The sequence below is a fragment of the Neodiprion pinetum genome, chromosome 5, assembly GCF_021155775.2.
Source record: "Neodiprion pinetum isolate iyNeoPine1 chromosome 5, iyNeoPine1.2, whole genome shotgun sequence".
NCBI classification, from domain to species: domain Eukaryota; kingdom Metazoa; phylum Arthropoda; class Insecta; order Hymenoptera; family Diprionidae; genus Neodiprion; species Neodiprion pinetum.
In genome coordinates this window covers 20,956,820-20,968,103 of record NC_060236.1, presented here as the reverse complement: position 1 = coordinate 20,968,103, position 11,284 = coordinate 20,956,820, and the positions used below count along the sequence as shown (strand labels likewise).

The window sequence follows — 11,284 nt, the reverse complement described above, 5'->3', positions numbered from 1 at the left end:
CTTTACGCAAAACAGAATTTTCGAAATGGGAGCCAAAAAGGCCTCGAACATACTTCAAAATGTCAACTTTGAACACTACGGAAGGGAAATGCGTGAATGAAAAACGATCCGGTGAAAATGTAGGCGCGTTGATTCCCGTGGCAAATAAGGCAATTATGTGAAATATACCGCTAATGCAATTACCGCCCGCCGGCTAGCCGTGAATCCAACACACACAACACACTATCGTCGGCGGAAATTTGACGCATGCGCGCGCAGTAGAGGAGCAGAGATTCAAATGCGGACCAATCGGAGAGTGCCGTCTGCCAGTTGACGGCTGCGCGCGCAGCTGAGCTTCAATATTTTGTAGCAGCACCGTCGCTCCTCGCATTCGAGACTCTGTATATTGTCCACGCGGGGATTCGACTCTATGTATGCATGCGCTCTGTTGTGGATACAACTGGAAAGTGGGAAGGACCGCGATCGTGGCACCGTAGTGCGTGTGGCGTGTGCTGGCCTGTGCCGCAGACATCTGTAATATAACCTCAACAAAATGAAGATATCCGAAAAGCTGCGTCAGTTTGACGCCTATCCAAAAACCATCGAAGATTTCAGCGTAAAAACATTCGGCGGAGCGATTGGTACGCATTTTATACGATTATAAAAACATATACAAATCATGTAATCGTTGAATCGACTCAACAAGTAAATAAATAAATACTCGTGTTTAATATCTTTCATGGATGCGTGGAAGATTGATAATATTTAGAAACACATATTTCCGGTTTCTCGCAATATTCTCTGCATCCTCCTGCATTCAGTATTGACAGTTTTCTCTCTTGACAAAATACAAAGCTGCTGTCAAAATTTCCCTGTCGCGAGATTAATCGTCTGCTAGATTAATATTTCCTCTAATTCATCATCGACTTAATATTCCAGTTTGTTCGGCTCTGCTCTGTGATGATAACGGCAAATTTAATATTCTTTTACTTCCGATGTAATTCCAGTTACCATTATCAGCACGACGATAATTTTCGGCCTTTTTATGTCCGAATTGAACGACTATTTCACGCCAAGTTTGAGCGAGGAACTGTTCGTCGATACTTCGAGGGGTTCGAGATTGAGGATTAATTTGGACTTGATTGTGCCAGCAATATCCTGCGACCGTAAGTAGAATAAAACAAATTAGAAAGTGGAATAACAACAATCACGATCGGTTCTCGACGAAAATTTTCAGGAAGTCTCAGAGAATCGTTAAAATACGCTTGAAATCACGTAAAACAATTCGCAATCTTTCGAACCCTGTATTCAATTTTATTACATGGATTTTCCAATATTTCGTAGTACTTTCCCTGGACGCAATGGACACGACGGGAGAGCAGCACCTCCAGATAGATCATAATGTATTCAAACGGCGACTCGACCTCGACGGAAAACCCATTGAGGAGCCGCAAAAAACTGGTATGAAGAATTAGGAAAGTAGATGAACAATATTTCCTCGAATATTGCTTGTTTCGCAAAATTCAGCGATATAAACACCCGGAGAAATTCAATGACATTTAAACGATTGAGAATTTCGGCAACTTGAGCAAAATTTCCAATATACAACGTTTCGTTCAAAATAGACGTTGCACATATCAATAATTTGGAAAGCTTCAAGCGAATTTTGTTTCTCCTTTTTTCAGACATCGCTAACACGAAGTCACCGGAAAAATCTACTGAAGTGGTCAGTATTCAGAATATCTCAATATTTTGCGTTTTCTTTTAAAAAATCTTGGATCTTTTGAAAATTGTGATTCTCAAATAACTGGACAGTGAGCATCAAAAAGTAATCAAATCTCTCTTCCCTGATTCTAAATGACCACTGATAATCAATTTAATTTTAGACTCTTGAACATTTTATGTTTCAACTATGAGAGAGACGCGAAATTGAATATTCCAGACAAATTTTTTCAAAATTTTCCATCCCATTTACTGTCCCATTACCGCAGAATATATTTTTATTTCTGTGTCCAGTCAGCGGAAAATAGTACCGTCGAGGCTTGCGGAGATTGTTACGGAGCTGCAAGTGAAGCGCTCGGAATAAAGTAAGTTTCAACAATTCGATTGATTTCACTGTTTTCGTGTAATTGAATTCTCCATAAGTTTCAACAGAAACTCTGATGACTCGGCATAACCAAGGCCATAATTTTGAACAGTATTTTGTGTCCGTATATTCATACCTGTGTTGAATAATTCTTAAATTATAAATTTCAGGTGCTGCAACACTTGCGAAGAAGTGAGAGAAGCTTATAGAATGCGCAAATGGGCGTTTCCGGACCCGTCAACCATAAGTCAATGCAAAAATGACAAGTCCGTTGAGAAAATGAAGCACGCCTTTGCGGAAGGTTGTCAAATATACGGATACATAGAGGTGAATCGTGTCGGCGGCAGTTTTCACATCGCACCAGGCGAAAGTTTTTCCGTCAATCACGTGCACGGTAAAAAACAAAACTCGTTTGCCTTTTTCTAGGTGTTTCTTTTATTTTTTTACCTTTTTTTATGCACAAAACGCAGTTTTTAATCAGATATTCATCTCAATCTTTATGCGATCATTCGATTATTTATTTATGATACCTATAAACAGGAATAACGTTTTTTCTTCTTTTCAGTAACTTTGAAATTTTCAATCTCATTCAATTCATTAGCCTTTTATTATTTTTGCCCAGTTCACGACGTTCAGCCTTACGCTTCAACGCAATTCAACATGACTCACAAAATACGTCACCTAAGTTTCGGGCTCAACATTCCGGGAAAAACGAATCCAATGGACGACACAACGATTGTCGCCACGGAAGGTACGTCGAATCGTTATTTTTTTATAACCATTTGAACACATACACATTTTTTCTGTACGACATAAAAAAAAGAGAGAAAAAAAGAGAAGTATCCATAAATCATTCCTACAACTAGTAATAAATAGCCGACAATTTTCGTATTCGGCATTTAACCGCTACTTTTCATACGGTTTATTTATTTTCGAATCTCTTTTCCCATTCGCGTTGTATTTATTGATGCATTTATCACTCCATTGAACAAAAAAAAAAAAAAAACGCTCTATACAATGAAAACTTTTGGTAATTTGGCAGTACAATTAGGTTTCTTTTTCTCGGTTAAAAATAATTCCTCCCGGTCTATTTTCTTATGTTTTCTTTTAATAAGGTTACAAATCAGAGGAAGATTATATTATTAACTGTACCTTTTTCTCTTTTCTAGATTAATTAAGTAATTAACAATTTTTTTTTTAACATTTACTTTATGCTCGTGTTCGTTGTTAGTCTTTCGCATTTGTTTTACTAGCATCTTATTCCCGTTCCTATTGCCATGAATGTACCAAACGTTCCGCCACCCTGGATCATCACTTTACCAACGTTGTTAATCAGCTCTCTACCCCTCATTCCATACCTGTTCAAATTAAACTAACATTATTTCATTGCGAATGATCAGCATTTCTGTTATTGTACATCAACTTTCAGTTTCTTTGGATTTCAAATCAATCCTTTGTACATTACGATTTTCTTTAAATGTGTCATCAACCTTATTATTTCTCAAACAGACAAAACACGGATTAGAAAACAATTTTTTATTTTAATACCTTCGGCAAATCAATGTTTCTGTTTTTCATATGATACTCTTTTTAAGTAAAATGATAGCGCAGAGATTACGTAATAATCGATCGTTTAAGTATAATGTAGTACAAAGAATTAATTTCTTCTTTCACAGATTTGAGAAGTACAAGAAAAATCAGTTTGTATAATTATTTCGGGATAAAATGTTTCTCAATTTTTACGTATACCTAAGAGCTGAAAAACCACCGAAAAGTGCGCCAGACGCCATGCCGACGCAAAATCCAATCCCAAATCCCATTTTCATTCTATCCCAACATGAGGGACCCCCTTGTTGATACGCTCCTCCCGGTATAACAGGCATGTTGACTTATTTTATTTTTTCTTCTCGCTAAAACGAAGGTGAAGAGAAAATAAAATGTAGTTCAATTAATCGACTGACTTCAAGATCTAAAAAGACGTATAAGAAATCTGCAAAAAAAAAAAGAAATGTTTTATCACGATCAATTTACAGAATTGAGTAACTATGCTGGATTTTACGGAGTTGTTTTTTCGGCAATATCTGTGGGTTGTAGGTTACGTTTTCCTACGTGAAATGTATCCTCGTTTCTATCGCCACTTTTATTATTACGATTCGATACGTTTATTCATATACTAAAGAATATCATCACGTTCATACTCACTATTATCAACTCTAAATTATTTTCCGACTCGTTGTTAGAGTATAACTCCTGATAATAATTTCTTTCTCGGGTTTCAACGTCCCTGGTACAAAATTCAGTACACTGCCATTTTGATATATCCCGTCGACTATATGTGGCCTTGATTATTCATGTGACGTCGTCGTTCGCTGCGCGCGCAGCAAGCGCATGCGCAATAGCGGTACAACGTCGTGTATCATGTGTAGCGGTAAATTTAAACGCAAGAATACTAAAAGTGCGCTTTAAACGCAATTTGCAGTAATACGGAACCTTGTTTACCTCAATATAGCTTATCATGGGCTAAAAGAAAACATTCACAAATAAAATAATGAGAAATCATTGAATTTTTTTGTATGTTCTAGGTGCGATGATGTTCCAGCACTACATAAAGATTGTTCCAACGACGTACGTGAGATCGGACGGTTCGACGTTGTTGACGAATCAATTTTCTGTTACCCGACATTCACGTCAAGTGTCCCTGTTCACGGGTGAATCCGGTATGCCGGGTATATTTTTTAGCTATGAATTAAGTCCACTTATGGTTAAATACACCGAGAAGGAAAAATCCTTCGGACATTTTGCAACAAATTTATGCGCTATAGTTGGCGGTGTTTTTACTGTCGCTGGTTTGATAGACTCGATTCTTTATCATTCCGTAAGAGCGATACAGAAAAAAATTGAAATAGGAAAATTTAGCTAGAACTTTCTACATCGTTATTGATGTAATGATAATGCAATTCGTCGAGTAAGATAACGAGATCGAGAAAAAAATACAACAACAGTTAATAAAGAAAAATGTGTATGTATGTATGGCAGGAAAAATGGTGTAAAAAAATTGAACATATTATTAAAGGAAATACTAAATTATCGTTGAGGCGTGGGAACTTGACGTAAACTTGAGTTCCTCCAGATTGTTCTCTCGCACTTTCATGTTTTTCCTTTCGCTTGGTATTAATGCAGAATAATATATATATATTCTAAATGTACTGAAGAGGAACTTGAAAATGATTATAAATATGATAATAATAATTTCGGGATACAGAACGTCAAGTGATAAACGCATAGAAATTTTATTTAAACCGTTACTTGTGAGTTTGAAAATAGAGGGGGAAAAATAATGCCAACGAGTATTTCATAATAATAATAATAGTATAAATTTACATTATTATTATCGATATCTATTGATAATTAATTAAACGAACATCTTATTCGCGGATGACAGTTTAAAAAGCAATGGCGAAAAATAATACAAAAAAACTTTAAAAATGCACAAAAAGCAGCGAACCAAATTACTATAAAAACAAACCGCATTTTGCTATGAATTCTTTGTAATGAAATTTATTATTACATAGCCTTAATTGTGATTCAATTGAAGGAGAATACAGAAAAAAAAAGATGATAATAATGAATTTTTACGATTTCTTATTTATGTATTACACCCGATGGTGAAAATAGAATAAGAAAACCCACAGTTTATATAATATAGGTAATAATTATGAGGGCATACTATATACCTATAGTACACGATTAATATAAATGAATAAATATTTACAGTAACAAGGTTGTACTGTCACTGTTTTTTTCACTTATCGTTATTAAAGCTTTATTGAATTATTATAAACATATATAATTCATCAAATTTCAAAGATATACTTCCGTCATCATTTTCATTTACCATTTTTTACAATTACAAAGATTTCAAAAACCTATTGAAAGTTTCTACCGGCATCTTGGCAAACTCCATACAAAAATCTGAATCCGAATCAAGTACTATGGATCGAAGAGGAACGTACAACGGTTTTTCAGGATCGTACTGAGCCCGGTCCAATTTTTTCAAAAACATATGCCTCTGTTTGATTCTGTGCAATCTACACGTCAATATTAGTGGCTGCTGTGTTATGGCATCGTGCGATAATTTCATTATGTTGTGCACATAGTCAAAAACTTCGACGACAAATGAACGGTCTGAAAATATCATTAATGTTGAAATTATTATTGATTTTGTTATCACTCAAAACTTTCATCTGTGTTCGAGAGATTAAAATATCCTGACATAATTCCGGGAATATTGAGAAAAGATCTTTGAACATGTGAATAGAACACTGTCATGAAAAAATCAACGTGAGACTTACTTTTTGTCCAAATGCTTGGATGATTAAGTAGAAGAATCTTGGTCTGATAATCTTCAAATCCCATTTCCTCCTTAACAGCAAAAGTATTACCATTAACGTGGTTCATGTTGTAGGTAATGAGTTTGGGTAGCCTCGTGGCGAGTTTCCTGATCTCTTTGCCACTGAGGTTGAACGTTTTTTGGAAGTGTCCAAGTCTGGCATCGATTCTCTTAGTGCTAAACATTACCCAGTAGGGATTTTTCATAACAATTCGAGTGATCATATCTGGTGTGAAATTGTGAGCACTGAGGTATCGTATCCTTGTGTAAAGATCATCCAGATGCTCTTTGAATATTAATGGATTCTTGGTGAGAAATTCGCCAAGGTAATCTGCCGGGACTCCGCAGTCGTTTAAAAATCTTATATGGTATTTCATGTCCTTCTCAAAGTCCAGAGGCAGCAGAAACTTCATTAAACCGTTACGTTTCTCGATCTTGGCAAAGTTCACGCCAAGCTCCGCAAGCTTCTGTATCATTGGCGACTTGTTTGCGTACGCTGCGAAGTTGAAAGTTGCTGGAAAATATGGACCGAGGTGCGAAAGGTCAGAATCGCAGGGTTCAAGGGGACCTGGACGATCTCTTTTAAGCTTCTCCATCAGGAGATCAACATCAAGAATTTCATCGGCGTACTCATAGTTTGCCACTGTTCTGTGATCTACTTTTGGAACAGAATCTGTGCTCTTTGCTTCACTGGCTTGCAACTGATTGACCGAACTATAATCAATTACTTTTTTCTGGTCGACGATGTCGGTGGCAAATTTTGAGCATTGGCTGATTGTCGGAATGGTCAGAGATACTTCTAGACTTTTCATATTGAGGGTAAGGTGTCGACCACATCGACGTAACATAGCTATTGAGTGGCACGAAAACATTGTGTATTGTTTTCTAAGCCTGTTTGCTTGCTGATTGACTTTGTTTCGAGGTTATGTTCTATGCCGAATTATTTCAGTAAAGTATCTGCTTCTTTTTGGGCGATATTAAACGTTTTCTATCATCCTTCTCATTTGCTATGACAATAAACGAAGTGGAATAACGTCAAAAAAAAAAATTTGAAATGAACCAATCAAGCGTGGAAAACACATGAAAACGCGAGAACTTGTCTACAACATCCAACTGCCAGTAGCTTCTGCCAACTGTCGTCTGCTTGGAGTTAAGCACGTTCTATTTTACTATCCTATTTACTTCATGAATTCATTGAAGCAGAGTAGGCAAGCGACTCGGTGTGCAACTCTGAATTCTATCCGAAATTATAACTTGTAGAAGAAATATTATTCCCACAGTTTCCACGAAGATGGACAAAAAAAAAATACCTCTTCGGCTGTTGAATTTTTTTTTTTTTTTTTTGTATACACTTCACCAACTTTCAATCACAATTCAATTCGTAGAAGTATGTAAATGAAACAGAAAGACGAAGCTTTCTAGTAAAAGAATTATTCGGTGAGAAAATTGTGTTTAGCAATAATAGGAAATAATGTAACAGTGAGAAGTAAATACAAACAGTTGAAATTACGGCATATATCAAAGAAAGTCCCTCACTGCGCATAGGAATTTTTTTTCAACTGTGCACTCCGCAGAAGAAAACAAATGAATTTTGTATACTTCTCTACGTCTTTTAAAGGTGTGTGTGTATTTCTTTTTTTCTCTACGCATCGGAGTTACAATACGTGTGCATTTTAAACAGGGATACTCGTATTGAAACGATATATTTACATTTATTCGTCACTGTTTTGTGTACGTTTACTTAAGGCCTCGGCGTGCTTGTAAAGAAATTTTCGATTGCGTTAGCTCGATTCCCGAACGATCTTCGTCTTAATTCATTTTTCGTTTGTTCGTTCTCAATTAATAAAACACGGCGTTTGTTTCAGATTTTACCTTGAAAAAAGTTAAAGGTTCCGACGGACCATGACAAAACGGTTATACGCAAAACAATAAAAGACGATTCGAATATTTACGCAAGTTTCAACTGTTTTTAACCGTTTTCTAACAGGTTGTTACCAAAATCTCTGTAGAACGATCGACATGAATTCGAAAATAGCGAAAATTCTTGTACGAAATGCGGGAGATACTCATGTAAATATTTCAAGCCGATTGACAGATTGTTATACATATAAACTGAAAGATTGGAAAAAAAAAATAAATAAATAAACCAACACCTCAACGTATCCGACGGGCAGAGTATATATCTGATTGTGAGAATTGCACAGAATAATATTCGTTCGCTGGCTGATTTATTCTCCAAAATCAAGAGAAAGCCAAAGATCATTATCTTCAAGCATGTGACACCGGCTTTTCTATCCTCGTAGTTTATTATTTAGCGAAAAATTGGGAAAAATGGGAGAAAAGTCTGAGTAAATACGAGCGACGACAGTGTGACGAATATCAGTGCGTAATTCAGATACATCAATGATAAACAAACAAGTCCAACGGCCTAGTTGTTACGGGTTTGACAATTCTTCGAATCGCAATCGCTATGTGCAGCGAGTGAGAAAAAAATCGCACTTTAAGGGGGTATTCTAGTGTAGAGGCATGAATTTGAGGTGTTTTTTGAAGTGCTATAAACAAAAAACAAAAAATATTTTTACCATCCATTTTTTTATCAGGCGTTTATTATTATTTCACGATTACAAAAAAAAAAAAAAACAAGTCAAAAAATACAAAATTGAAAGTGCTATGAGTTGTTGAAGTGGGGGGTACAAAAAAAATGGCGCGCCAATGTTGTCACGATTGCAAGCATTTTAAAAATCAGAAAAAAAAAAAAAAAAAGATTATTAATCTACATAAATGCAGCTATCGTACTAACTAAAAAAAAGTCGAAAAAAAATTTTTTTTGCCAAATTACGGCTGTCCGAAAAAATAATACGTTTTTTTTGACTTTTTTGGACGTTTCTGAATTTTTTAAAAATGGTAAAAATTATTATTTCGTTATAATAATAGTTCGTGCGATAGAGACATGTATTGAGAAGATTCTCACCAAATTTCAAGTAAATCGGTTCAATAGAACTTGAGAAATCATGTCAACCGTTTTGAAAAATGTAGTTTTGAGAAAAACGCGTTTAAAGTTTCGAGTAAAATTCGTTCCAGCCGAGCCAGTATTGAAGACGTGTCACTAAAATAGCTATATCTCTGAAAATAATTGAAATTTTGACTTGTCCTTTTAAGGACACATTCTTGAAAGGTTAAGCTTTGAAAATATAAAAAAAAAAAAAATCGATTTTTTCAAATTTCTACACTAGAATACCCCCTTAAGAAAAACAGATTAGCAGGCTTTTGATACTGAAAATTTACTCACATGACGATTTAATGGAAGAACTGCCTGCGATGATGTCACTATGCACACTCGTTGTCGTTATAAGGTGCGATTATGTCCCCGACTGACGTCTCACGAATTGAAACTGCACTCCAAGTTATGTTTACACGCACTAAACTCGCTGAATTGCTAAACGACCACCCGTCACCACCTTTCCCGCTCAAACTGAGTCCCGACGCTCCTGACAGCTAACTGCAGTGTTGCCATCTGACTCAAGCAGCTTCTCCCCAACTCTGCCAACATTTCTCCCTAAATCCCCCTAAATTGAAAATAAAATCCCCCTAGACTTTTACCTACTAATAAAATGGTGGGTATGGATGGCCACCGTGGATAGCATTTTTACTACCGCCACCATAGATCTTTATACGAAACATAGTTTCCACATATTAGCGGCGATCGTAAAACCGATTAAAGGATTATTTGCGACTATTAAAAATACTGATTCCAGTGAATGCAATGAAATTTCAATGCTTCGATATTGCAGATCTGGAAGCAATTCTTGGCAGCACTAATAATCAAAGTTTTAGTATACCGCATTCGTGCAGTACATGAAAATCGGAAAAAAATTGAAAATTTTTAATAGAGTAAGGGGCTGATAGACTCTAGCAGCCACCCTTAAAGCAAAATATCCAACTCACGAAATCATATTTGTGTTCAGTGACAAAGATCCCGAAAATTACTTATATAGCGGCATGATGACGCCTAGTGGATTACCTAGAATCACAAAAATGTCAAACTTGCACAACAAAAATGAGGCTGAAGCATTATCTATATTAGAAGCTCTGAAATGGACGGAAAAAAGCGACAAAAGAAAATTCGTTATTTTAGCCGACAACATCGCAGACATACATGCAAAAATCGTGGCAAAATATAAGCAAAACGATTTTACATTGAGACTAATAGAGACTACTGAACAGATGATTCAGTCACGGTACGAAATTGTATTTTACCAAATTCCGACCAAATGTGTGAAAAGATACAAAGAGGCGGTTACTGGACGAAATGGTGCTATAGACCAGCGGAACAACAAAGACATAGAATATCCAATAAACTTTAGAGCCATTCAAAAAGTCTGGAAAGATAAAATATTAACAAGCTGGGATCAACAATGGAAACGCGTAGCAAACCAATGGAGCCTAGAAATAAGATCAGATGTTTACAAGTATAACCCAGCGCTTTCGTTTAAAAAAAGGAGAAACCAAGTAGTGATTCAACGGTTAAGATTGGGTCACACAAAATTGACGCACTAGTACCTTTTCGCCAGAGAAGACCCCCCACGCTGCCAACATTGTGAGGTAACCAACACAGTGATGCATGTGCTCAAAGATTGTCAGGCAAGAAATAGCATAAGAATGGAGATGAATTTGAGGTACACCGTCAAAGAAATGCTACAATCACCTAAAGTCTGTGAAAACATCATTAAATACCTTGAGGAATTAAACTTATATAACGAAATGTAGAACAAATATGTAGCATACCTATGAATTATATTAAATTTACCATGACAGTGTTAGAGGATGCA

At 36.0% G+C, this 11,284-nt stretch overlaps 3 protein-coding genes across 5 annotated transcripts; 1 reads left to right on the top strand and 2 right to left on the bottom strand.

Moving 5' to 3' along the window:
* Nucleotides 1–408: 408 nt before the first annotated feature.
* On the top strand, nt 409–4,985 carry LOC124220387 (endoplasmic reticulum-Golgi intermediate compartment protein 3). Its single transcript, XM_046629188.2, has 8 exons — nt 409–620; nt 987–1,145; nt 1,324–1,440; nt 1,665–1,705; nt 1,996–2,066; nt 2,236–2,459; nt 2,688–2,816; nt 4,648–4,985. Exons 1-8 carry the CDS (start codon nt 533–535, stop codon nt 4,983–4,985), a joined length of 1,167 nt encoding a protein of 388 aa, XP_046485144.1. The 5' UTR covers nt 409–532.
* Nucleotides 3,152–9,911, bottom strand: LOC124220390 (reactive oxygen species modulator 1). 3 transcript variants are annotated; one of them, XM_046629193.2, is made up of 3 exons: nt 9,745–9,911; nt 3,815–3,975; nt 3,152–3,423 (listed from the first exon to the last, which is right to left on the bottom strand). In XM_046629193.2, exons 2-3 carry the CDS (start codon nt 3,946–3,948, stop codon nt 3,315–3,317), a joined length of 243 nt encoding a protein of 80 aa, XP_046485149.1. In that variant the 5' UTR covers nt 3,949–3,975; nt 9,745–9,911; the 3' UTR covers nt 3,152–3,314. The 3 variants fall into 3 exon arrangements, with proteins under 3 accessions (XP_046485149.1, XP_046485146.1, XP_046485147.1); XM_046629190.1 differs by lacking the exon at nt 9,745–9,911 and adding an exon at nt 4,268–4,408; XM_046629191.1 differs by lacking the exon at nt 9,745–9,911 and adding an exon at nt 4,268–4,407 and having other exon boundaries at nt 3,815–4,055.
* Nucleotides 4,874–7,737, bottom strand: mTerf3 (mitochondrial transcription termination factor 3). The gene is made up of 2 exons (XM_046629187.2): nt 6,418–7,737; nt 4,874–6,250 (listed from the first exon to the last, which is right to left on the bottom strand). Exons 1-2 carry the CDS (start codon nt 7,325–7,327, stop codon nt 5,973–5,975), a joined length of 1,188 nt encoding a protein of 395 aa, XP_046485143.1. The 5' UTR covers nt 7,328–7,737; the 3' UTR covers nt 4,874–5,972.
* Nucleotides 9,912–11,284: the final 1,373 nt, after the last annotated feature.

Excerpts from the sequence above, each read along its gene's own strand:
- LOC124220387 (XM_046629188.2), top strand. The coding sequence starts at position 533 with ATGAAGATATCCGAAAAGCTGCGTCAGTTTGACGCCTATCCAAAAACC. Across the intron at positions 621-986 it reads AACATTCGGCGGAGCGATTG|TTACCATTATCAGCACGACG; the intron begins GTACGCATTTTA and ends ATGTAATTCCAG. Across the intron at positions 1,706-1,995 it reads CGGAAAAATCTACTGAAGTG|TCAGCGGAAAATAGTACCGT; the intron begins GTCAGTATTCAG and ends TTCTGTGTCCAG.
- LOC124220390 (XM_046629193.2), bottom strand. The coding sequence starts at position 3,948 with ATGCCTGTTATACCGGGAGGAGCGTATCAACAAGGGGGTCCCTCATGT. Across the intron at positions 3,424-3,814 it reads GGTGGTTTTTCAGCTCTTAG|GTATGGAATGAGGGGTAGAG; the intron begins GTATACGTAAAA and ends TAATTTGAACAG.
- mTerf3 (XM_046629187.2), bottom strand. The coding sequence starts at position 7,327 with ATGTTTTCGTGCCACTCAATAGCTATGTTACGTCGATGTGGTCGACAC. Across the intron at positions 6,251-6,417 it reads TCCAAGCATTTGGACAAAAA|ACCGTTCATTTGTCGTCGAA; the intron begins GTAAGTCTCACG and ends TGATATTTTCAG.